Genomic DNA, 27,761 nt, shown 5'->3' with positions numbered 1-27,761 from the left:
GAGGAGGAGCAGTGTCAGGTCAGCGCATTCACTGCCGAGACGAGGGAAGGAGAAGGAAAGGAGAGGACTGTGAGCGAGGATAACATGTTTAAAAAAGGAGGAGTCTGTGCAAGAGTTTCCCCGTGCACGTGCGTGCATTTCTGCATAGGTGTATATGCTCAAGTGCATAGTGTGTGCTTGTGCAGACGCACACTTCTTTGTGTCTGTGTCAGAGATGAAAATAGACAAACTGAGGGAAGCAGGTCGCTTCATCCTGGAGCTTTTCTTAGTCACCACGGCAACCGCCTCCTCCCTCCATCCTGAACTCCTGTTTAGTTTGTTTATCCCTCTCCCTCCTTTCCTCCCACGCTTTTGTCGATTCCCTCCTATTTCTGTCCTGCACCCCTCTGAATGTCCTTCACAAATCACTCACTATGCTCCTTCTATCCACTGAAACTTCAGTCTCTGCTCTAACTTGGGAATGTTCCTACCTTAGCTGCCTATTTTATCCTTCTTTGTGTTTTCTTTCTGGCAGTTGGAGCAGTTGAAATGATTAAAATGGAAGACTATGGTCACATGATATTGACAGAGAGAGAAAACAAGGAAAACAAAGCTCTCTTGTTGTCAGAAGACGAGATTGTGCCAAATGATGCAGACAGTAGAAGGTGCTGGCTGATCCAGGAAGATGCAGCCACCTCTGCATAGCTACTCTAGAATTCAGACTGCCCTACTTTTGAATTTCTCACACATTTCTAAAAAAAAAGGAATCACGCCAATGTGATAAAATGACACAAAAGTCAATGATTAAATATAGTTTGTCAGTATTTGGGCTGGATGTTGAAAATGTCCTCAATCCGGACAAGGTTATGGAAGAGTCACCTCTGGCCGCGTGCACGCCCAAAGACTACTTAATATTAGATGCTGATGATGAGTGACTGTGCGGGAAAGACGCTGGCACTGTTGGCTGACGTGAAGCCTCTGAGGTGCATCCTCCCCTCTCTGCTCCTCCGCGCGCCCCCGCCTCCCGAGCGCGCAGCATCATTCAGCAAGGACAGCCAGCAGCAGCAGGAGGAGCAGCAGGAGCACTGCAGGAGCCCGCGCGCCGTTCACCTCACCTGGCTGGCTCCGCGGAGGTGATCGCCTGTCCGCTCGTCGGCGGAGGAAGACAGAGTGGAGCCCTGACGTCATCATGCCAGGTAGCGGAGCAGGGCGGCGTGGATCGTGAGGTGGAGGAGCAGCACTGCGGGTGTGCGTGGAGTGGCCCTCCTCTCCATTCCGGTGAAACACCTTGCGCTCGGACGCACGCGGAACGATGGACGGCTGGCTGCCGCTGCTGGCTCTGCTCGCCATTGCGGGAGGTGAGTAGCCTGACTTTATCCATCTGCTGGCTCCATCGGTCGCGTCAACACCTCAGGGAGAGGAACAGCTGCGCTTCTGGGAAATCCTGATCTATAAAGTGATCAGAACGGTTGAGGGTTTGAATGAAAGGAGTGAGAAAATGACTTTTTTCTGTGCTGTGTCACCATCTTCGACGGCATGATGAGGGAAAAACATAACATTTTCCATTCCTATTCATGTGGCAAACAGACCAGCATGCATTGGGCCTTAAAAGTCATAAGAGACTTGGAATAGCCTGAACACTTCTCTCCTTTTTATGCTTTTGAATTATTCTTAAAGTAAAAACACACTTTCTTGGACACAATGTTCTCAGTGAGCCTGTTTATTTTATTTTTTTGAGAATCATTAATCTAAAAAAATATTTAAAATCTCCTCATAAATAAAAGTTTAGTGAAATTATCACCCTTTCCATTCTGACAGTGAACATTCTAAAGAAGCAGGAGATGCTGTTATCAGTCACCTCTCCCTGCTTGGCTCCATCTCTCTCTTTCTCATTAACACTGAGGTCCTGCTTTGAGTAGGCAGGTTAATGAGAGGCATGTTGAGCTAAAACAACTTCTACATCCTGCCATTAGAGGACAAATGATGTGTCATTTGCGTTGGACAGACGTTGGGATGCTTTCGGTGTCGACTGCTTGGCTCTTTGGATGTGTGTTTTGGCTCCGGCGCCGTTTTGCTCTGATGGTTTGTCCGAACACATCTGCCGATTGGCTGAATGCCAGCTGTCTTAACATTTTTCATCCAGTCTGTAGTATAGTAACAGTGCACAGGCCTCTGAGCAAAATGACTGCTTGGCACTGGATGTGTGGCGGCACACATCTACTTTCTCGCACACACACATGCACGACTGGCCATCTGCCTTGCACTGAATAACTGTTTGTCATCACCTAAAGTGACAGCATACCTCTTCTTCTTGCTTGCAAGTCAATTAAGAATTTTACGCTAAGCAGTTTGTCCTACAGATATGCTGAGTAGGAGAGTCAAGTTTCAGGAACTTCCTGTCACCTCTTGGTTGAAGACAGAAATCAGCTTTTCATTAAAAACTGCTAACACGTAAAAAATCTTTGGGTTAATGATGCAAATTTCATTTCTTTGCAGATAAGATGCATAAAATACTATATCTCTTGATGAAAATCTGCTTAACATCAGGTTTTGTAGCTGAGTTTGAGTTGAATCAAAGGTACGTAATACAGGATGTAAGGAGTCTTACTGTAACAAGGACACAAACTCACATTTGCATCCTTGGATTGAAGAAACACACAATCCACTTCATTAAAAAAAAAACGTCACACGTTTGAGAATTTTCCTTCAAAAATAAAAGTAAAGTTCATATCAAAAGGATGCTCGAGGACACGCAGCACCTAGCTTACATATTACTAAGAAGCAGAAATGTCTTCCTGTGGCGTTAGAAGAATGTCTCCTGTAATTTCCTGAGCAGACCATGCATAAATAAACAGCAGAGATGACCCCACACAGGTCACAGGGTGGGGAAGTCTCATCCAGCAGAGTTACAAAGTTTGCTTAAAGTTGTTTTGCTTTTGTAATCCAGCATGACAGTTTTTTTTCTCTGCTTTATGGAGCATTATAAGGCAGAAAGTTCAGCTTGGTCAGTGTTGACTGCACTTTTCTGCTTCACTGTTCTTCCTCTGTGATCTGTGTTGCTCTCAGACCTGCATATAGCAGCCAGTCCCCCTGTTGTGTGTCTCTTTCTGTCACTTTCCACCTCTATCTTGCTCCTTTTTTTCTGTTTTTCTGGACTGGCTGCCAAACCGGAGCAGTAATAGGATCAGATCTGCGGGTAGGGGCAGCATCTGTGATTAGAAATGCTTCTCAGCAGAGGCCTGCGACTGCATGTGAGAATCTGTGACTCCATGCATAAAGCTGTGCTCTCTCATGTGTGATTCGGATGTGTGTATGCGTGTGCGGCTGAATAGTTGGGTAAAGTTGGTGTGAGTGAATGTGCCCGCAGTTCTTGCACCACACTGCCCTTGAGATTAAGAAAGCAAAGGAAGAGCGCAGAGGTTTAATAAAAACTAAAGCAGAGGAGAAGAAAGGGCTGATAAGAGACATGAGTTTTCATTATTTGTGAAAGGTGGGCTCGGATTGAGGCTTATGTTGCTTTGAAATGTGGGCAGTTTTTTGAAAATGTCCAAAAAGTCAACTGTTTATATTTATTATCATATGAAACATCTTTATTTGTTAAATGCGTTTTTTAAATAAAAAAATAAATAAAATGCACATTTAAGATCTATAAACCTGTTAATGTAATTTCAAAATAAAGGTATATGCAGCACCTTAGAAATACCCTCTGTTTTATCACTTAAAATAAAATATCATAAATAATGAATGCATGAAAAAAACTAACCATCGGTGCCCTCTGAAGGCCTGACGGAAGATTTTGCTGAGATGTGTGGTGCCATGACAGTGAAACTTTAAAGTTGCCTTCCAGCCTGCAGAATGAGGGTGGTGCTGCAGGTGGGTTTCATCTTGTGCTATTCTTAGAGCTCAGTGCAAACACATCAGTCAGCTAATTATGCTGCAGGCAAGTCAGTCAGAGAGTCTACAAGTGAAAAAGAAAGTGGAGTCCCATGTGGGACGGTAGTGTCTCACAGGATAAAGTGGATTTCTTAAAAAAAAAAAAAGAACAAAGCTAACTCTTAAACAAATCTCCTCTTTACAGAATATTCTGAAGTACGATAACACCCATGTTTTAGTGCTGCATAAAAAGTAATTGAGGCAAGCCGTAAAAATATCCTATTGATTTGTTGTAGTGCTTTTTTTTCAACATATATCATCCGTTATGGCCGTTCTGTCAGCTCGAAGCCAAAAGCAGAAGGTGGATCTGGAAAAGTGGGACAAAAAGACACAGAGGTTATTTTTTCTAGTCATCCTAGAAAACAAAACATGCTTCCTTTGATATTTTATTTAGCGACCAAAAGTTGTGACCTACATGGATTATCACATACCCAACTAAGTCATAAGACGCTGATTATGAGATTAGCTTTTTTTCACAATTTTAATGAAAAAATCATCAGAAACAAGGTGGAAGTAAGCTTATGAAGCATTTTAGCTGCTGTTTTGTACTGAAAATAGTGCAGCCAGTGAAGGCTGCACTTAGCTGTGGGGTTTTGTAATTCAAAAACACTTCCGCCATTAGCTGGATCTCTGTGGGACGGCTTTGTTTTTTTGAGTGCTGTGATATTGCAGTGAGATGCTGAATCGATATTAATCTCTCGGTGCTATGGTTGCTACAAAGCCAATTGGGTGTTGCCATTAGATCAATGGATCTCTCTGCTATTGATTTCAGGAAGATTTCAGCATAAAAGGTCTCGACTTTAGCCAAAAAGCATCGCTGGCAGTCCACTGAAAGGAGAGTGAGAAGAAACCCTTGTCACCTTTTTTTCTTGTCTAAGCAAGCTAAACAAATAGAGCTGTAGTGAGGTAATTGCTTTGTAGTGAGGTAATTAACATCTATTTCTTGCTTTGCCCTCATGTTCTTTTCATTTGTCTTCTCTGTTTTTTGGACTAGAGTGCTAAAATCTACAAATAACAGCCACTGGAGCAATGCAAAAATGTTATATGCTTTCATGGAAATTTATATTTATAAATAAGACCAAATGATATAGCGTTTTATCAGTGTTTGTTTGGAGACAGATGTGAAGCAGGTGAAAAGCGGTGTTCAGGTGCTCTGTCCCTGAAGATGCGTCCTCACACGCACATGCAGGCCGGGATGCAACCTCTTTAGCTCCGGGGTCCAGTGGGGGCCTCGCTGAAAAATTCATTGTGCCACATTAAGTTTGCAATATTTGCACTTGAAAACAAGCTGAATAAAACTTGAGCCATGAGCAGCACTGCAGCTGCTCAGGTCAGCTTTAGCTTCAGTGTTGAAACAAGGAGGGGTTGCAGTTTGAGAGGCTTTTTCATGTGCAGGGAATGAGTTACTGTAACATGCAGGTGATGTGTAGTGCTGTGCTTTAGACTAGAGAATGGTCTCAAATTCTAATAAAAAACCTATAGTTTCATATTTTTTAAGCCTTTGATTTAAACTCCAAGTCAATATTTTTCAGCTCTAATTTTTTCTGCTTCAAGCCCGGTCAATGCCACGCCCCCAAAAGATATATACCCCATTGTGATTGGTTGGTTCGTTAGCTTTGCACACAGCACTGAAAAAGAGCCATTCATACAAACCCGCGGGCCGCACTAACATTGAACTTTCTTATTAAGTCGGGGGCGCAAAATATTGAAATATGGGCCGCAAATGCCAGTTTGAGACCGTTGCCCAAAAGGGACATTGAAGTAGAAAAAAAAATGGGCAGATACTGACCCCAAAAAATTATTTAAAAAAACATTTTTTTACTTCAATTTTTTTTTTTGTTTGTTTTTACTTTGATGTCTTTTTCGGGGCTTTGTAAATAAGTAAAGTAGTGAATGCTTTTTTTTTTGTACTAAGTCAGACCTACACATTTGTGGAGAATCTATTTATTTAAAAAAAAAAAAAACATAAGACTGGAAGTTTTTGGAGTTTTTGCTACTTTTTATATTTAATTAAATATATCAAGTTCTAAAAAGATCCTCATTTCTTTTCAGTTATTCATAGTTCTTTCCGTCCAGCTCAGTTTTCAAAGACATAGTATTAGAGTGATTGATTTTTCACTTGCAGAGACATTTCAGTGAAACGATGAGGTCAGTCTTACAGTTACACAGTGTTGCATTTATAACTTTCAGTCATTACAATGCAATATTCGCTCAAGTTGTTAAACTGAAATATCATAAATATGACATATTTCCTTTAAATGCTTTTAAAATAATGAATAAACGTCAGCTTTTGACTGATAACTTACCGTCTGGAGCACTAAACTACCTTCTGCAGGAAAACGAAGCGGCTGAAACATGGACATCTTCGGATTCATCATTGTTTAAGTGAGCTGTATTTGCCTCCCGTCTCATTCGACAGAGTTATTGCCTTGTGCGTCCGGGAATAATATACATTACTCATATGCTTCAGACACAGGCCGTAATGGTTATTTCCCTCATGAATATGTGGACACATAAAGGCCATATGAAAAAGCTATCCCGTGCTCTTGCACAATAAGTAACCTGAGTGCTGCACGCGTGTGCTGACAGGATGTGGATCAAAGATGCTCAAGCGAGGGAAGTGGCAATAAACTGAGCTGTCACTGATGGAGAGATGGAGATACCCAGAAAAAAAAAGAAAGGGAGGAGACCCATTCAAATGATAGCAATAAGACAAAGAAGATGAGATGGTAGAGAAAGTGTAAAGGGAGGGAGCTGGAAAAGTGTGCGTTGAGTTACTGGGAATAAAGTTCTCATCGATCCGCAGACAGAGGCCATCATTCCTGCTCAGTGAACACAACAGCCCCACAGGGCAAGTGGGAGGGGAGGAGGAAGCTGAGGAAAAGAGGGGGATGAAGAGAGATGACAGACAGAGATGGGTACTTTTTCCAAAGTGCAGTGAAATGGTAAAAAACAGCATTTGTTTTATATGCCTGCATGCATCCGTGTGTCTCACAAAATTATGACTAAATATATTGAAAATAACTATTTTTAGGAGCTGGAATCAGATGCTTCTTTGTTTCCTTTATTGTTGTCACCTTTTTAATCCACCCATAGAAAACTATTTTTTTACACGAGTAATTAAAAAAAATTGCTTGGAATTCTACTTATATCCAACAAAAAGTCATAAATGACATTTCCCAGCTTTTTGCAGATGTTGAAAATAATGAGAATTTGTGTTATTGCTCTTTAAAATTGATGACATGTATTCATTTAAAAATTCAGCTTAGGCAATAAAAATTTGTTGAGGTGATTCTTTTGTTTTCTCCTGAAAATATTATTCAGATAATGAACTTTTATTTTTTAAGGTCTTAAATAGTCTTGGAGGTATTTGATTACAAAGTAACAAATTACTGTAAATTAATTACTTTTGCCATTAACAGTACAAAGTAGCGAATTACCATTCAAATTTAGGTAAATAAAGTACAACTACTAGACCACAGAAGCCCTCATTACTTCATTACTCACATTTTGGTGCTGTGAAACCATAGGTGACTAATAAAACAAAATCATTTTTCATATGAGTCCTACACAATGCATATTTTCTCATGTTCATGTGTTGAAATGATTGAGGTGGCTCTTATTGGCATCGTGTCACCTCCACGTCTTGTTTGTGCTAAGTTTATTCCTTTGAGAATTTGCATGTGAGTGGAAATAAGTAAAGTAAAGTATGAGTAGTGTGTTACTTTTTAAATTAGGGAATGAGTAAAGTAATTTAATTGCAATTTTATTCAGTAACTAAAGTAATCAATTACTCTTGAAAAGAGTCCTTTTTTGTGTTTTTCTTTTTTTTAGATAAAATTGTGTTGAGATTCTATGTTTATGCAACATAAAATCAAATAATGTAAAATGTGTTTATTTTAGTCTATTTTGTAGAAAAATGCAACAACAAAATGGTTTCATAAACATTCATGAACATTTTCTTTGACACTTGTGGTGTGCAAATAATTTTGTAAAACATAGCAGGCTTCCTGTTATCTGTGAATGGAATAAGTTTACACCAGGGGTGGATAGTGTCCTCCTATAAAGGAAACAGCTGGAAAAAATCTTCCTTTGTGGAGATTTCTTCCCTCTTTGCTAACTTTATAGGTCATCTGCCTGTAATCAACGAAAAACATAGTTGGAGTGGATACGGTTTCCTTGAGAAAAAGATTTGAAATGTAAACTGAAAACCAACAATAACTCCAAATCATTCTAAAAGAGGCAAAAAAAAAAAAAGCTCTCAGCGTCTTCTCTGCTCACATTTCTACACGTTTGTTTTTCTGTAACATCTCCAAAAGGGCTCCGTGTGAATTTAGCAGGTTCAGTAAAAGCAGCCTGTGTTTATCTTCAAGGAGGAGCGAGAGAAGCAGGACAGCGAACATGCAGCCTCACCTCCTGTTTGTTTGGGCTGTGAGAGCTCTGCTTAAACCTGACCGCTCACCGATATGAACACAGGCTGCTGCTGCTGCAGACAGACGGAGGGACAGTCAGGAAGGGATGTAGGAGAGCAGAGGAATGTGAAAAATTGGAGATGGAGTAAAAATAAAATGCTTCCACAGTGGCAGTTGAGGAGAAATGAAGCAGGAGAGCCGTGGAGACAGAGAGGAGGAGATAGAGGCATTTAGACTGGTTGACTCATTCTTACAGTGTCAGATCTTGTAACAAATCTGTATCGAGCTGGGCTGACATGCTCCAGCCGGCAGTGATGAGTAATGCCACAGCTAAAGCTTTGCGTTCTTAATGCACCCGGACAGCCACGAAGCCCCGAATGTTGGCTGAGAGGGAAAAGGCCAAACAGAGACACTTCACACCATCACTGTTTCTGCACGCCGGATGTTTGCAGCTTATTTCCAGAAAGCTAAATGCCTTTTTTTAAAGAACGCCAGGAGGACGTCTGCAGCTTTCTGCGTGACCGAGGCGCATGAGGGTGACAGTGTGCTGTCGTTGCAGGCAGCCTTGGGGCGGACACAGAGGAGCGGTTGGTGGAACATCTTCTCAACCCGGCTCACTACAACAAACTGATCCGTCCTGCCACTAACGGTTCGGAGCTGGTTACCGTGCAGCTGATGGTGTCGCTGGCCCAGCTCATCAGTGTGGTGAGTGTCTACAACGTGCACTAGTCTGAAGACACTTTTTAACCACTTGGTACCTATTAATGTAAATATGCATCAAATATGAAACCAAAAGCATCTTATACGGCTGTAAATCATGGAGTTAAATGATACAAGTAAAACACTGATACATTTTAAAATAGAAAAAAACTTTGAAAATAATAGTTATATTAATTTGAATTTGACTCACCCTTTCTTTTACTTTATTTATTTGAAGCTTTTAGACTTAAATGTGTTATTTTACAGATTAATAGGATGTTTAGAAAGTAATTTTGCTCCTGAATTTCTCCAAATATTATGAAAAACATTTTTATTTTATGAAACAGTAAGAAATACAACATGATTAAAAAGAAATGCACAGCCACACCTTCATTAACATTTATTTGTAGTTTTAAATTATGAGATCTAAATGAATCTAAAATGACCAAAGTAAGATTTGGCATTGTGTCCTTTTTTCTTTCCTTTTAGTCGGTAAAAGAACAATCCAAGATGGTAAATGACGTAAACTACCTTGATTAGGGCCAAAGGGCTTTACTACGGTGGCCCTGAAGGGCATTTCACCCCAACAATTTGCTTAATGCAAAAATGTTCTTTGATGTTCGATTTTTGAATGTCATCTTCCAATCAGCAATGTTCCATAGTACTTACCTTTTCTGGTTTCTTATCGTGTCTTGTTTTTTAACGTTTCGTTTTGATTTCTGGATTTTACTTTTGTTTTCTGTTTTGTTTTTATCTTTTTTTATGTAAACACTCTGATGATCCCACATGTAGTACCATCAATCTGTAACCTCCAGGAGCAATGTGGGGCTTAGTGACTTGTCCCAATGACCTTAGTGACCAAAGAAAAAGGAACAGTAAACACTATAATGATGTAAGGCAAGTTTTAAAAGTCAACTTCTCTATTCCAACAGCTTATAATGTTGATGGTAAATGTCCTCTTTGTAAAAACAGTAAAAAGTGAATTTGTCTACTGTTTGAATTTGATTATTCTAAATGACAGCCAAAAATCTCCCTAAATACAAAAGAAAACTCAAAGAAATAAAAATAAAAACTGAAAAAGAGACAGATTGTTCTCCATTCTCTGCATTAAACACTCCAATAGAAGTTTGTTTTGATCAGCAATCAGCAAAAACACTATTATGATATATAGTACTCTTTGATTATTCACTCATGAATAATGTTAGCAAAGGCCATATTTTATTTGTCTTTCTCCATTTTAATTCAAGTATATTTGTTGCAGCAGGAGATCTTATTCGACATAGGATGTGTTTTATTTTGAAAGGAACTTGGATGATGACAAAAGTGGAAGAAGTTAAAGTTGCCATTCTTAGAAAAATGTATATGACTTAATTATTGTAAGTATTTAACTTGAATGAATGAATGAATGGAGAAAAAAAAACAACTTTGTTTTGTAAACTTAAAGTGGGACTTTACAGCTCTTGCTGGGTTTTGGTCTAAAAAAACAGGCCTTAATGGTTCATTTAGTATGTGAGGTTGAAGACCCCTAACTTGACTAACTCAGACTAATGAAGATGTGTTTTTTTTATTTTTCAGCATGAAAGGGAACAGGTGATGACCACCAACGTCTGGTTAACCCAGGTGAGACTGCATGCAATCCTGACACTTCTAGTAACGAAAAAGAGAGAATTCATACACAAAAAAACTCATCAAAATTCAAAATTTGACTGTGGACATATTTTCTATTTAACTTTAATGGAGTCTTAGTTTGGTAAAAGTGAAGCACAGCAGAACCAAGGAGCTTGGTTGGGACTCATATATGTCACTTGGTCACAGAGTCACACACAATGTGCACAATGTATAGGTTGCATAATCTAATTCTACGGTGTCATCATGCTAGTAGAGCATGATTCATGACGTGCCGTCCAGGTTACGCTGCAGCTCCGTACTCCCAGTATTTCAATGGTTCAGTAGGTCAAAATTTAGAGCGTTGTCTCTTTAAATATGAACTGACCAAACAAAAAAAAACCACATTAAAATAAATCTTTGGAGAACAGTTGATCCAGATGCCCCAACGACGACAAAAGCAGGATTCACATCCGTAGTGTTAAAAAAACAGTTTAGCACAGATCGCAGGATTTACTGACGATTTTGTGACCTAAGTAGCATTTTTATGACTCTGTAATGTCACAGCTGCATCCTTGTGTCTCCCCAACCAGAGCTTGTTCTGGAAACACTACAGAAACTGTTTGGTTGTCTTCCCTGTTTTCATTTTAAGTTTGATGACTGAAATTCCAAAACCCATCCGTAAATTAGGTATAACACAGCTCCAAAGAAAATAATAAAGTGGACTCATTTCAGTTCATAACTATTTATCAACTCCAAGAAAGAGGAACATGAACCTCGTGCTTCTGCCACTAAGAATAATAAGAAACATTTTTAAAAAAGCCCAACAATGGACGATTATTGAATCTTTTTTCATGGTAAATTCCATGGTGAATACTTATGCAATTATACCATGAAGAGGAGGCTCAGAGAGATAATAATAAGAGTTCACTGGAGGCTTTAAACCACTTCTAATTCTTAAAAATAGAAGACCTACAGCAAAAATGACAAATCTTTGGGAAGTATTTTGCAGATAGATTGACCGTCTGCATTACAATGTTGGAAACAACACAAAGAAAATAGGATATTAGTTAACATCCACACCACATGTTATGCTAGTGTATTATGGTATCGACAATTTGAGTTGGAGGGAAGACAAATGTATTTATTTTTGTACTTCTCTAAAAAAAAGTTTGGGCATTTTCTTACCCCTCATATTCCTTCATCCCCTGTTTGGCTGGGTGAACACATGCTCCGAATCGTGCCAAAAACAAAGTAAACTCAAAGAGGATTACTCCGTTGGTGCAACAGCTCCAAAACTCTGACATAATCAGTCATTTTGAAGCTTTTACTTTTTGCTGTTAGCTTAGTTTTAAGTCATCCCGCCTATCAGGAACTGTTTTAACTATTTTGGTTGTTTCACTGTGATTGCTGTGAGTCTTTGTGCACGATGTTTGTTATCTTACTATCCTTGAGTGACCTGAGAGGCACTTCAAAATAAAAGCATTTTTATTACTATAATTTTTTTTACTCAGCTTTTATTTCTCAGTAAAATTGAATTTCAATCAATTTAATCTTCTTTATTCAACCCTCATTTTGCTTAGCGATTACTTTGTTTATTTATGTAATTTCTCCCTATTTTTTGTATTCATATCCCTTTTTTCATTGTGATCGCTGTTAGTATTTTAGCTCACTAACTCTTGATTTTTGCTTTAAATGGATGAAAAACACTCTGATGTATGAAATGTGTACCTTTAAATTTAATTAGAAAACTTTTGAATCTCTGAAGTCAAGAATTTCCCTTTCTGAATCACATTTTGAAAAAAAATGCACATAAAAACAGCTAAGTTTTTTTTAAGCCATAAAGATGGATCTATGTCAAAAATGCAGAAAAAACTGCAGTTTTTATATGATGTAACTGACATGAACTTAAGCTGCTTATGTGATGCCTTACTCTCTATTTACATTTGCTTGTGTTAGAGAAAGTACAGATTTATAGCCAGTTTGATGGATGCTAATCAAAGCTCAGTGGAGCGCTCTCCTGCAGACAGCAGAGAAACCAAGGACAAATATTCCAAGACAAGACAAACTGTAATGACCACAATGCATCACAGTTATGGTCAACACTGACACAGCTGTTTCACTTCAATCCACACAGCAGAGGTTCAGTGCTAACAACTGACCTGTAACACAGAACATGACAATGATGGCCTTTTACACAAGGTTAGACCAGGAATGTGGACGACAAAGGAAGTCTGCGTTATGCTGAACACCATTCTTCACATGCTGCTTAGAGTGTGGCAGGGTGTGCTGCACTTCAGAGTCATCACTAAGATGACTGTTTCTGCCTCTGCCCTGGAGATAAACTGTAATGACAGCACAGAAGGGACAGGATTGTCCTCGGGCTCGTGCACATTTTGATATATCACATTAGCCGCTGACTTATTCACAGACAAAAAGATGGCCTCTCCTCTCTGATTCTCAGAGTGTCTTCTTGTAGGTGTGTGATTGGCAGATCACTGTCTGAACGCTGTCTCTCTGTGGGTCCTCAGGAGTGGCAGGACTACCGGCTGACTTGGGTTCCTGAGGAGTTTGATGGAATGCTGAAGGTCAGGCTGCCCTCAAAACACATCTGGCTGCCTGACGTGGTTCTTTACAATAAGTAAGTATCACCCCCCCGACACTAATACGGTTCCAAAAGCTGAGCAAAGAGGCTTCTGGATATTTTTTAAACTCAATAACAGCAACTTAAGTATGAAACAAAAATCTGAGATTTTATGAAAAAAAAAAGTTGTTTGAGGATTAATGAAAATGCTAAAGATCAGTGAAACTGCTTAAAGAAATGTAATTATTATTTATTTAAAAGGTAAAGGAACTTATTCCAGAGTAAAGTCCCACTTCGATCGTCTTTTGATCTATTTTCAAAGCGTTCCCAGTGATCTTTTAATTATGTTAATGTTGTTTTTAGCCAAAATCAAAAAACGTGTGTCATCTCTAGGATAAAGTTTGTGTTGTCTAACAAGAGTTCATGAGAAACTCAACTCTGAGTTGTGGACTTAATGCAGGAAGTAATCATCGGCTGATATCCCTTTGTTTGCGCTCTCTCTTGCTAGCTTACAGCCTCTCACAACACCAGGCTAACATTAGCGGAGCAACAAAAATAGTGAGCAAAATCAGAGCCACACAGTCTTACCAAAATATTTCAAGTATATGTTTTAAAGTATACTTAAATATATTTCCTTAAGTGTTCCAAGTACACTTTAAAATATACTGGCAGTTTACTAACAAGTACACTTCATGGGACTAAAAGTATACTCAAAGGCATACTATAAGTAACCTTTCTGGTATACTGTTAGTTTACTGGCAATAACTTCAAGTTTACTTTAAGTTTATGAACAATTTGAATAAAGAAATACTCAGAAACGGTTTTAATTTTCTTTATATATGTCCTCCATCATGAAGGAAACCTGTTAAAAAAACAAAACAAAAAAAAAACACAACTTTCTTTGGAGTGAGTCTTTAAGAACACAAAACTTGAGAAACAATTGATTGTGTCAAAGAGGCACTTCATGTCCCATTTTGGTATATAGTTTACAACAATAGACAGAAGAATGTACAGTATGATGTGCCTTAAGTTTCAGAGTTGCATTCATTTGCAAACCAATCTTGTCTCTCCTTTAATAAAAAAAAACATTTAGTTGATCATACATAATACTTGATTGCCTCTTTGCTACCAAGCTAAATAAGCCATTTCAATGTTTATTACTATAAGAGTAAAGAAACTATTTAGGCTGAAATGAGCAATGAAAATGGCTTAATAGCATTTTATGACCTCTATGAAACACTATTCAGATTACTGATGATACAAGATAAAAGTTCCAATAAACTAAATAGAAATTCAACTGTGTGGATCAATGTTGACAGAAAGCAGTAACTTGTTAGGACTGAACAGAACTTCAAGCAGACTGGATTTTTACCATTTGTCTTATAAATTAAAAACATTACACATGTCACCATAATGAAATATACATTAAATTACGCAACATGAAATAAGTTATATGTTGTAATTGTTCTATTTTGAGCTGCGTGACTTAAAAAAATTAATATATTTGTAGTTCTGGAGCACAAATGAATGGACCGGTTATTAGTGAATAATCTAATCTATCTCAAAATAATAATAATAGTAGCATGACTGGGTTACTTTCATAAATAAAATTTAAAATATACTTTACAAGGCTTTTAAAATTAAGGGAAAAAATTACTTCAAATTAATAAGGCTTTTTCTGGTACCAAGTACAAAAAACTTTTTGCTTAAGTGAGAGAAATCCATTGCAGCTAGGTGGTGGTACAATCACCATTTACGGTCCATCAGTGACTGTCTGCTTCTTTCTGAAAAGAGGAGAGTTGGTTCAGCTGGTTAGTTAATGCTTACATAAAGAGAGAATTTAGCATCAATGATTCTATAAAATTTGTTCTGTATTTCATTTTGAAAGATACTTTCCTTTTTTTTTCTTTGCACACTTTGACTTTCTTCTTATAGTTCAAGAACTTAAGTAAATTTGAGAATCAGAACTATTAGAGTGTGAGAAGATGGAAATCTAGATTCAGGGATTTAACTTCTCAAGTCAAACATATAAAGCCTGGGATAAAGGTTAAATCTGGATTATCAACCTAAAACATACTCAACATGACTTTTATAGTAATGGGTTTCACATATATTTTATGTTCTTATAAGATAACAAGGTTATATAGCATTTGCTTGCTTTTCTGGGGATCAGGATGTTGCACAACACTTGTGTAAGTGGAATGGAAAGCTACAGGATGCTAATCAGCTCATCAGAGTACAGTGATCTCCTTGGCCTTCTCTTCTTTCCCCGCTTCTCTCCTCAATGTGGAGAAGCTTAAGAGATCACGACCCACCTGACTGTGGATAAAATGATCCTAATCCTGCATTTTTCAGTTCCAATTCCTCCCTCTCTGTGACTGTCAGTCATTTGAACGGGAGGATTAGCTCAGATCAGTGACAGAAATGCAGTTTTAAAAATCTGATTATTTGATTGTTACATTTGAGGGCTGTTTCCTAAAAAGCTCTGAAGAGGATCAGACAGATTAATCTCATGGATGTGTAGCCGCATTAGTAGTAGTATTGATGTTTATTTTGCTAAAATCTTTAGCAAAGTGGGAATTCAATCTATACAGCTTGAGCTGAAGATTTCCATTCCTTCAGACACTTTTCTGTTTGCCATGTTTACATCATTTTATATCTGGGCTACATAAATATAGCAGTACCTCAGCATCCATATGTCTACAGACCTCTTGTTCCAGACATTTTTTTTTAAGTTTTGGTTAATCATCTGACCAGGGAAGAAGTCCATCCATCCATCTTCTTCAAAGATGCCCAGACTTCCCTGACTCCAGCTCCTCTGGGGTGACCCCAAGGCATTCCCAGGCCAGTCAAGAGACTTAGTCTCTCCAGAGTGTCCTGGGTCTCTCTTGGGGTCTCTGCCCACTGGGACATGCCCAGAACACATCCCCGGGGAGGCGTCCAGGAGGCATCCAGACCAGATGCCCCAGACACCTCAACTGGCTCCGCTCGATATGGAGGAGAAGCAGCTCTACTCCGAGCTCTCTCCAGGTGACTGAGCTTCTCACCTTATCTCCAAGGAAGTGCCCAGCTACCCTCTGGAGGAAACTCATTTCAGCTGCTTGTATTCGGGTCCTCGTTCTTTCAGTCATGACCCAGACCTAATGACCATAGGTGTGTACTGAACCCTCCTTGAATCGCCACCTTAATGTGGTGAAGGGGTTTGAGTGCTGGAGTGATCTCAGGACCTATGCTGTCTGGGGTTTCTGCCCCTGATAGGTTGTTGTCAGACAGGTGACCTGTCAGGAGCGGTTCAGAACCCCTCTATGAGTAGTTCTATTGAAGATTCCTTTAAGCTGCTCCGATTGGGGTCACAAGGGCCAGGCCTGAGGCTGGGGCTTGTAGGAGAGCACCTGGTGACCAGGTGTCCTCTCAAGGGCCTCGGTAGAGTCAAGTCCAAAGGAGCAACATGGAATCACCACCTGCAGGAGAACTCAGACAGGGCCAATGCAATGTGGTTTAGAAGGAATGTCAGCTCTCTGGGAAGAAGTTTGTGACAAATTTCCAACCAGTTGAACTATTTTAAATTAATTACTTGTTCCTTCTTGTCTGTGATGTTCTCTCAATCTTTATCTCTTTCAGTGCCGATGGGGTGTATGAAGTGTCGTTCTACTCCAACGCTGTGGTGTCCTATGACGGCAGCATCTTCTGGTTGCCCCCTGCCATCTATAAGTCCGCTTGTAAGATCGAGGTCAAGCATTTTCCCTTTGACCAGCAGAACTGCACGCTGCGATTTCGCTCCTGGACCTACGACCGCACCGAGATTGATCTGGTGCTTCGTGCTGACGTGGCCAGCATGGACGACTTCACGCCCAGTGGGGAGTGGGACATCATCGCCCTGCCAGGGAGAAGAAACGAAAACCCAGCTGACCCAGCATATGTGGATATCACATACGACTTCATCATCCGCAGGAAACCTCTTTTTTATACCATCAATCTCATCATCCCGTGTGTGCTCATCACCTCTCTGGCTATTCTGGTCTTCTACCTGCCCTCAGACTGTGGAGAGAAGATGACTTTGTGCATCTCAGTACTGCTGGCGCTCACTGTGTTCCTGCTGCTGATTTCCAAAATCGTTCCACCTACTTCCCTGGATGTTCCTCTAGTGGGGAAATACCTGATGTTCACCATGGTTCTTGTCACCTTCTCTATCGTCACCAGTGTGTGTGTCCTCAATGTGCACCATCGTTCACCAACTACACACACCATGCCCCCCTGGGTCAAACTGGTGTTCCTCAACAAGCTCCCGGCCTTGCTCTTCATGCGCCAACCTAGGAACAACTGCGAGCGCCAGCGGTTACGCCAAAGAAGGAGGGCGCAGGAACAGAGAGAGGGCGGGATGATGGGTGTCGGAGTGGGGAGTGCTGGCGGCAATGGAGGGGGGACCTCCACAGCGGTGTTTGGCAAGGACGACAGTGACCCTTGCACGTGCTATGTGAACCGAGCATCAGTTAAGCAATTTGGAGGGGATCTTGGGGGTGCAGGAGGCGGATCAATGGATGGTTTGAACAGGGTAAGGGAAGGCCGAGAGGGGGGCGCAGGAATTCTGCCCCGAGGAAAGCAAGCAGCAGGTGGTCCTGCTTTGACTCAAGCCCTGCTGGCTCAAGCCTGTCCAGGCTTTGAGGAAGCGGTGGAAGGAGTACGCTTCATCGCCAACCACATGAAGAGTGAGGACGATGATCAAAGCGTAAGTATCATCACTTATTTAAAATACTTTTTTAAAAATCATAACTAAAGTCACAAAGAAGATACACAAGGATTGTGGGACATCAAAGCAAACACTAATATTACAAAAAATAAATGTTTGTTCTACTGAACTTTAGGTTTTATTCTTTTAGTAGTTCCATGAATAAGTGACCAACAACATTGAAGAGTTTGGGTATCATCCTCCTCACTGAATTTGGTCGACTGTAAAGAGAAGCAACTCCCTCTAAGGAAGACACTTCCAGCAGAACCAGATCAACGTGAAAATCTGGAGTTTCTAAAAAGATCTTGCAGCATTGTTCCAATGATTGGGGACATATATTAAGGAAATTAGGCTGAAAATTGCATTTATGAGGATTTCTTTATTCAAATCATTTTGAACTAGGAGCAGTCTTTTTTTTAAAATATTGTATTTGTGATGCAGAAAATATGCTGGGCAGGCCACAAGTTCTTTGCTCCGCCCCATTCTGATGCACCCACTTGTAGACAAGTAGATCCATGAACGTCTTCCTTTTTCTTGTTTAAACTGCCATCTGGCTCAAAACTGTACGGCTGGATAGCTTCTACATCGCTCGCCATTTCTGTTACTCCAATAATGTTAGGTAGGGTATTAGAGGCTGTTAGCCAGCATTTAAACAAATGATGGGAAGGGAGGAGGGATTACTCTGCACTAACAGACTCGCCCACAACCCAGAAGTGAACTCTTACCACTTTGCAGAAATGGGGATATCCTAAAAAATGACACAGTTTTGCTGCAAAGGGAGAAATAAATGCTTAGTCTATTCTAAAATAAAAGACTCATCAATTTAAGCCAAGGATAGGCAACTCCATTCCTCGAGGGCCACATATCCAAGCCCTACTAATGACCGATTACCTGGTTCAGGTGTGTCCAGCCTATTAGAACATGCCAGAGTAGGGTATGTTGGAAAACGTGCAGGATTGCAGCCCTCGAGGCCTGGAGTTACCTATCCCTGATAAGGGTATAGCAGCATGACTAAAGTAATCAAGTTTGTACTACAAAAAAGAGCTTAATAGTAAAAAGTTCTGGTTCCCCTTCTACCTTTGGAAACGGGTAAAACAACCAGTAATCTTGCAGGCGATCCCTCTGAAAATGAGGACATCTTTTAAATATGAAGATACTTGTATATTTAAATCTACCTTTTATTCATTGATTTGTTCCTGATTTTAACAGTAAATATTTGTAAATAAAGGAGAGAATTCATGCAATAAGTCATTTTAAGTCACCTCTGTGTCAAAATTGACTTCAAGGTTTCTGAATTGCATCAAAAATGTAATTACATTGTTAATAGTGCATTTTTAAAGTGATGAAATGGCAGTCATATTATTTACAATATCTGTAGTTGAATAATTAATAATGTTATTATTAAATGTTACTTGAACAGTATTTTGGGGGGTTAAAAGAAAAACAAATTCAAAGAGAATCTATATATTCTTACAAAATCCCTAAAACTGCAAATGTAGACACCAGAGAGGGGGCAAACTAAGACCCAGGGGCCATATAAGAACCATTAAATTATTTAACCTTGCCAGCCAAACTGGAATAATTGAGATGTCTCCCCATAGATGGCGCACTACAAATAAATTCACCCTTGTTCAGGCGAAGAAAGTAATTCTGCATTCATGTAGTGTTTGAAGATTTGTTTTTATTTTCAATATTTATGTGTAATTTCCAAGTGCGACAGTCATTTTTACGATTATTCAAACAACACACGAAAGCAGCATTTCACTGAATTAGAGGTTTTCCCTGAGGGACATGAACCTATTTGTGAAAATGTCACTAAAATTTGGACAAAAAACAAATTTTTGAAATAAAAACTCTAAAATTTTCTTTTTGACGTAATTTTTAATCAAGATTAAAGCATATTTTTGCCCAGATCCCTTGATATTTCTTTCTTTTATGAGGTGAATTACCAAAGCAGCACAAATCTGCTCCTGGTCCAGCCTTTCTGTCAAATTTTAGAACTTTTTTTGACCCATAAATAAGTTTGTCCATACCTGGTATACACTAAGGCCCAATCCAAATTCTTCCCTTCTCGTTACCCCGTCTCCCTTCCCCTTCATTTATCACTCCAAACGGAAGTTTACAAAAAAATAGTGTCTCATATTTCGGATGTTACTTTTGTTCGATGACGTCATCAATAATCGCCGGCCTGCTAGCGTTAGCACGGAGCTTCCAGCGCTTGAATACACATAACAACAGTGTTTTTATAACTTTATAAAGGTCATGCTACAACTAAAAGTCATGACTTACTTTTAAATTTAAACTTCTGAACTTCAGAGCGCACCCACGTGAAGAAAGCGCTTATTATCGCGACGCGGTTTACCCTCACGACGGTGAACCTCTCCGTTTGGAGGGTGAAATTTAAAAAATAATAATGTGGATACGACTTCCACTTAAACTGTCACTTCAAATTGAGGAGAAGGGCCAAGGGGAAGGAAGAAGGGAAGAATTCGGATTGGTCCTAACCAAAAAAAAACAAACAAAAAAAACCTTCTATTGTTTAACTGCATAACTTTTCAATATTCCTGTTTCCACTGCAGCATTGAGTTAGCCTAAAAGTTTCATCTTTAGTCCTCTTTTGGGTGTATTTTCTTAGAACAAAGCTCTTTTTCTGATAAATCATTTATCTACCCAAAGGCAACCATGTGATACATTGATTTACTAGCATGTGTAATAAAAAGTGCTGCTTGCTTTTAGTAAAATTAAAACAAGCTAACATGCTTATTTTACAGCTTGGCTGCACAGCACGGGAACTAAAACCAGAGTGCCACCCACGTGGCAACAAACTGACAGCGCCAAGGCGTGTTATCATTACAGATTTAATGATCTGTGATTATTCATCTTCACATTGCTGCTGATGACAGGTTTAGCCGATGATTGCTGCCTCAGCTCATTTGCTGTGAACCTCGATAGAGCTCTGCCATGAGTCATCTCCTTTAATTCAAATAACATTGCCAACCATGAAATCTATCCCGAGCCACCCAGATGAGTGCTGTCTCGTGTTCTAGAGCCGTGCAGCTGTGCCATTTCAAATGCAGAGAGGGTGCTACATTAGAACAGAGGCAGAGCAGACGCGCTGGTGACTCAGTTAAAGCCTGGTGAAAAATCCAGCACAGATACATAAATATAACAGCAGTTAGACGTGTGCATAAAGTAGTAACACAAATGGAAATGAGCGGCGGAGGGATGATGTTTTATAACGTTTGTCAGAAAAGCAAAATGAAGAAAAGTGATGTGAGCGGTTCTCGTTGGTATGTAGTTCACTATACCAAAGAACTGACAAAAAATTCAAATTTAGGGGAATTATGACGTTTTTAAACCCTTCGATAAAATCCACCCAAAAGATTGCAATGCCATTTTTTACTAAATATAGATTGATTTGATTGATTCATATTTTTTCCCCTTTTTCAAGCAACAATTGTTGACAATACAGCAAGAAATACACATTTATATCAAACTCACTTCAGAAAATAATTTGATTTATTGCTTGAAAAGCATTTAAATATATTTATTTTTTAACATAATTTTTATAATATGCTTTGCATCAGATCAAGCGTAGATTATGTTTCAAGTTACAAAATGGAGATTTTATTAATTATCCTCAGAAAATATTCTTTCATAATTTCAGTAAGCAACAATATGAATCAAGTATTCATCGACTTTCATCAGAATACATTATCACAAGAATCCAGAAATCATCACTACACATTCCAGATCAAGTAAATTCATATTTTATTGGTTGTAACCAGAAAACACGTTCACATCCTTTTACTAGATTGTTACACATCACATGTAAATTAACACAAACGTAGCACTCATTGGTTGTCATCAACAAATCTAAATCTTTGTGTTTTTATCAGTTTTGTTGATCTGATCCCCTGTTTTAAATAACCATACAAGTGATGGTGGGTTAATACAAAGCCTAAAATTTAAATTTTCATACAAACCAAACACATAGAAACAGTAAACACTTCACATTAAACGGTAAGAATCGTGGTTTGATCTGTAAATCATAGAGCTTTATTCATAAATAAAATCAGATTGTCACCTAAGTAACAATCCAAAGCCCTATACCAAAATGACACATTGGGTGATTTGTTAAATTTCTGTTAACAACATTGTTAATGCAAAAGTATTGACAAAATTGATTAAAAATCATCTTGTTTTTCCACTGTCTCCAATTTGATCTTGACATTTTTAACATGGCGTAACTGTATTAAATAAAAATAACTATTAACACATTCTGCATAATTTTTAATAGAGCAAATAGTCATTAAAAAAATACATTAACAATAGACGAGATATTTTCCCCATAAAGTTTTGAAAATTGGCAAAACTCTTCCCTTAAAAACTATGGCTATGTCTGAATTCCTTCACTTTTTACTATATAGTTTAGTAGACTATATAGTGTAGTAGACTATATAGTGTAGTAGACTATATAGTGTATAGACTATATAGTGTATAGACTATATAGTGCGTTCCCCATTTTCTAGTGCTGTCTGAATCTAGTTCCCTAGAAATTTCCCAGAAGTCTTTGTGAAAAACTAGTGTGCATCGATGCTCCCTTTATTAGCAAATATAGATCACAATGCATTACAGTCGGGCAATTTTTGCAAAAAATTTTTGTTTGAATGTAATATTTTGACAAACTATAACAGTGGAGACATAAATAGACATAAAATGTTCGTATTGATAAATTTTTACTTTGTGAAATCCGTGGCATCATATCCACGTTTAGAAAAAAAAAGTAGTGAGCATGGATCCAAAGTGCTTTTAAAATCCAAGACACGTCATAGTCCTGCACTATGTGGCTTTCTAGTAGTTAGGGATTAGGGTGGGAATTTGGATATAGTCCCTAAAATAATTTCATGGAAGCAGCCATTTTGAAATTTGACATTTTTGCTGCCCCTAGAGGAATGATGATGTACTGCAGGGCAGGAAATATGGACAAAGTTGTGTACAAAATAATTTTCAGAGAAGGTTTGGATTATGCTAATGAAATAGGAGGGGTCTCAGAAACATGTTTTGAATTTGAAACAAATGGTTAAAAAGGTTAATATCCAGATAAACTGTCTTTTAGCCCTACTTGTCTCAGCACAGTGCAATCTTCCAGAAGCCTTTTCTTCGATTCTCCCTCCTCTTCCTCCAGTTATCATCACAGGGGTTCAGATGTCAGAGCCCTCTCTGCCTCACAGTGTCCTCCATTCCTCACGTCCTTCTCCTCCTCCTTGACAAAAGCTGAACCCCATCAGAGCTCTGTTTCCATAGCAGTCTCAGCTCACATTAACCTCTCCCCCCCATTAACCTTCCTCAAACCCAAAGCCTCAGATAAAGAATTAAAGGATGTGAGACTGGGATTCCACTCACTGTAATCTTTCTTTCTCTCCCTCCAACTCCCCCCTCCCCTAATTACTCTACAGGTGAGCGAGGACTGGAAGTATGTCGCCATGGTGATCGACCGCCTCTTTCTGTGGATCTTTGTGTTTGTTTGTGTGTTCGGCACAATGGGCATGTTCATGCAGCCGCTCTTCCAGAATTACACAGTTAAAACCATCGCCAGCACACCAGGCTGACTCCTCCCCGTCCACAGAAACTCTGAAAGACAGCCCCCTCATCTGTCAGCACAGTGGGACCCGGGCCAGAGGTGTGCATGTGAGTGTGTGTGGGGGGCATGTCTGGATTTTTTTTTTTTTTTTTTTTTTAGTCTACTACTGAACTGGAAAGAAAACTGCTACTAAAAAAGGAACCACATCCATTAACTTTATAGTAACGTTTTTGCAATGAACGAGGACAACAGAAAAACTCACACGAGAAGTTTTTCCTTTTTCTTTTTTGCTAAACAAACTAATCTCCTCTTTCTGGATCTTGATCCCCTCCTTTCAAGTGAGGATGCTACAGGTCCCTGCTGAACTTTGGGCCAGCCAATCAGAGCTTAGCTGACACGTGGCGTGCCCGCCTTTGACCTTGACAGGCATGATTTAGTCACAGGGAAGTGAAGTTCTTGTACTTTTTCAGAAATCCACAGAATTCCGTACATTTTAACATAGTATTGCAGCTTACCACAGTATAGCATTGAGTATATATTAAAACAGTATTCTATTTTAGCTCATGCAATGGTTTGTTGTCGATAGAGGGGCTAAGGAGTGTTGTATGATTGTATATATATTATAAGAATGTGAAATAAACAGCTACACCGCCTGGGATCGGCACACTATAGGAGGAACAGATTTGGAAAGAGATTATTATATTACCGAAAGGGATTAATTGTAGAAAAATTCAAATTACTAGCTCATACATGATGATAAAATCAATGTTAGAAGAATTCCAAATCCAAATAATCAAGGCTTTGATGAGGAGCTAGTCTTAACAGGTGCTGGTTACTATAAAACTGATCACCAGATGAGTTAAAGTGTTTCACACATTACTTTGTTTTTTTTCCCCTGTTCCCTCTGATATATAAATGTTGTACATGTACATTTCTGTCACACCCTCCATTTTTTAATATATTCCCTTTTAATTTGTCCCTCCTAGTCTCTCCAGTCCCGCTCCTTTTGTTTGGTCTCCCTCGGACACATCTGACATTTAGTCTATTTACAATAACAGTAATCACCTACTCATTTATGCCGTTGTCCTTTTCAGTGCGGCTGATTTATTTCACTCCCACAGTTGTCCCGGCCTCTTTGGCAACGGAGCGAGATGCAAAAAGGCCCTTGAGGCACATGTGCAATTAAATATTCAATAAACAGTGACGAAACGCCGACAGGGCTGGCAGCAGTCATAGAAGGCAATAAGATATACAAAATTGATGCAAAGTTTAAAAAAAAAAAGAAAAAAGTGGAGGACTGGAGCCAGATATGCAAGGTCACAGGATTCTTTCTGCTGCAGTGGAAAAAGCTGCTGTAAAAATGTTGTCTAATCAATGTCACTGTCATCCTCTGTGAACTTCATGGGCTTTTTGCAGTCGTGCGGCGGAGTTTGCAGCTCTGTAGAATTTCTAACTGATAAGTGTCTCCCTGTTTGCCTCCTGCGGATGGGGATTACCCGTGGGGATGCCTCAGCAAATTCGGAACAAGTGTGAAAAGCCTTTCAAAGAAGAGTTGGCTGCATGGCGCCGTATGGAGAAAGCGCTATATACCACCCACTCCGTTTTTTTGTTTTTTATTTTTCTTCCTTTGACCTTTATTCTGTCCTCACTTCCCATCTGATTATCCTCCATTTTTCTCGCTCCAAAATCTGCTCCTGTGCACACCTTAACCTGTCCAATAAAGGTTGTACATTTAGATTCATCGTGTCTGTGCAGATTGCTTTTTTTTATTTTTTCTAAATTTTACTCCTTAAAAACACACTTTAACCCCAGCTGTTATTTTCTTTTAGGAAGTAGGACTTTTAAACATGGGTGTTGAGGTCTAAAACAGGAATTCATCAGGGGCCACTACCTGTTCACATCTCTGAAACAGGTTACTTGTGTTTTTTTAGTTTCATTAAAGATGTTGGAGGAAAGGTCCACAGCACATTTTCTCTGATTTCTTTAAATGTGACACACATTTAAGAGTTAAATTCTTCCACTTTGACATAAAAAAAATTGACAAGAAGGGGCTACTTGCTGCCCCCTGGTGCACAACTTGTGCCATTGTCTCAAAAAAAAAAAAAGAAAAGAAAAAGAAACAAAAGAAAAGAGCCAACACAGGTCAAGTTAACATTTATTGTTTCCAGGGAGGAAAATCTTAAATTGTAGCAAAATCATGAAAGAAAAACCCAAAGAATTCACATTTACTGACTGCATCTGACTTATCTTTTTTTTAAAGTATTGCAGCAATTATACATTATCAAGAAAGACTTTGCACCAACACCCATCAATCTCTGCTCAAGCTGCTACATGCTTGTGTGCATATAAGCTCCATGGCAGGATGATCATGATGGGTGTTTCCTCCAGCCTCCTCCTCCTCCTCCCTGGAGCATCTATATTTGCTATCTTTGAGCGGCGGCGCGGCTCACTTCTTCTTCTCTCCCTTGTCGTTGTACTCCAAGAAGAAGTCATTACAGGCCACAGTGAGAGCTCCCACCAGGATGATGAACTCTGTGAAATCCACCTCGCCGTCGTTGTTGGAGTCCAGGTCGCTCATGACCTTCTCCACGGCCTCTTTGTCCTGGGCGTTCTGTATGTAAGAAAGAGAAAAGCAAAAATAAGGATTGGAACTGTGTTTAATGTTTATGCTTTTCGCGTGTTTTCTTACCCCCAGATAGTTGCCGAGCTCCGTGGTGAGCAACTCCTTTAGCTCAGCTTTGCTTAGCGTGTATTTGTCCCCTTCGTTTCCGGAGTACTTATGGAACGTCTGGATCATGAGCTGCATGGCGTTCTCCAAGGTGGAGCCGTTTTCTGATTTGGGCATAGACATTCTGAACAGGAACAGAGGAGGAAAAGTGAGGAAAAAGTGTCAAATTTTTCTGACTTTATAACAGCTTAAATGTTGTTTTTGTACGTTATTTACTCATACGAAACATGGAAACGACAAAGAAGATAACATCTGATCCGAAAGTGACATGAAGGACAAACACCAGAGCCCAGTTTCCTTTGGAAGTCTTTCCTCTTTGCCAACTTCCTGATAAAAATCTACAACAGATAAACTGATCCTCGATCTGACTTTCTAGCCGGACATGTGAGCCAGCTGAGGGAAACTCTGACACCCCGACCTGCCACCTGATCTAGCTTTTACTTCAGCTCATCCGGGCGGCAGAAAACACCACAGACAGGTGTAAGTCCTAACCTTTCTTTCACTTATATGACTTTTAAACTGTGATCACCTTCCTGTCCCGCTAAGGTGTGGGTGTTTTCTAACATCTCAAGTGTGTGAACATCGTAAAGCTGATCAATACAATCTTTAAGTAGCTGTTTTTAATGACTTAAGCGTCCCGTTTGATGCCAGCACACCGTAACAACAAGGCCTCTTACCTGCGAGGAGCTGGAATCCAGGTGGGTCGGTCAGGTGTGGAGAGAGGAGGCGGTCGCTGCTGATGGCGAGGATGTGGGACACACGCACCGCCTTATATACATCCCTCACCCCACCCATCTCACCTCTCCCCTTCCTTCCATCTGTTGCCCCCCTCTCCTCTCCACCGTCCTCCCCCTCCACCTTCTCTGTTTACTCTTAAGACACCTGACATGGTTTACGAACACACAAACAAGTCCCACCCGCCACCCTGCACACAGCAACAACAGCACAGCCATGTTTATTCCAGAAGGCATTTTCCACTGCTTATACTTCCTGAGCAGATTGATGAGGTAAACTTAGCAGACTTTGACGTTTATGTGAAAAAGTTTTATTTGGATTAGAAAACCAGCATTTCCTGTCCTCCGTAGAGCAGCAAATATGAGAAATCCCGTCCTGTGTCCCTGCTTACTGCTGTGACAGTGGATTAGCTCGCCGCCCCGTTGTGCAACCGTTTTGTACATGGTGTCACAACAAGCAGGGAGGCTTTCAGGGATCAAGATCAAGAGGAGTTTGCCGCATAATTTCACAAATGTGCCTGCTTTTGAAAAGAGAAAAGAGTGGAGAGGTGAGCGGGGGGATTAAATGTTTGGGTCTTTCAAAGAGAAGGGGTTGTACCTGACACAGTATCCTAAAGGATTAGTCAAGCACGGATGGATGCAGCCATCACACCTGGAGGAATCCTCAGACAAAGACACGACAAAGCAGAGAGGAGAACTCCAAATAAACACCATGAAAGAGGTATTTTGGATTCTGCTAAATGGGAACAGAAACACATCATCTGTAGGTGCATCTAA

At 39.6% G+C, this 27,761-nt stretch overlaps 2 protein-coding genes across 2 annotated transcripts; one reads left to right on the top strand and one right to left on the bottom strand.

The window, feature by feature from the left end:
* The first annotated feature begins 482 nt into the window (after positions 1–482).
* chrnb2 (cholinergic receptor, nicotinic, beta 2) lies at positions 483–25,259 on the top strand. The gene is made up of 6 exons (XM_024268178.2): positions 483–1,337; positions 8,884–9,029; positions 10,599–10,643; positions 13,160–13,269; positions 16,834–17,938; positions 23,398–25,259. Exons 1-6 carry the CDS (start codon positions 1,292–1,294, stop codon positions 23,548–23,550), a joined length of 1,605 nt encoding a protein of 534 aa, XP_024123946.1. The 5' UTR covers positions 483–1,291; the 3' UTR covers positions 23,551–25,259.
* On the bottom strand, positions 25,139–27,659 carry s100t (S100 calcium binding protein T). Its single transcript, XM_024268179.2, has 3 exons — positions 26,928–27,659; positions 26,212–26,374; positions 25,139–26,133 (listed from the first exon to the last, which is right to left on the bottom strand). The coding sequence occupies exons 2-3, from the start codon at positions 26,371–26,373 to the stop codon at positions 25,969–25,971; spliced, it is 327 nt and encodes a 108-aa protein (XP_024123947.1). The 5' UTR covers position 26,374; positions 26,928–27,659; the 3' UTR covers positions 25,139–25,968.
* Between the last annotated feature and the right edge of the window lie 102 nt (positions 27,660–27,761).

Source organism: Oryzias melastigma, linkage group LG16 (assembly GCF_002922805.2).
Source record: "Oryzias melastigma strain HK-1 linkage group LG16, ASM292280v2, whole genome shotgun sequence".
Classification (NCBI taxonomy): domain Eukaryota; kingdom Metazoa; phylum Chordata; class Actinopteri; order Beloniformes; family Adrianichthyidae; genus Oryzias; species Oryzias melastigma.
The sequence above is the reverse complement of the archived record's forward strand: the minus strand, read 5'-3'. Positions and strand labels throughout refer to the sequence as shown.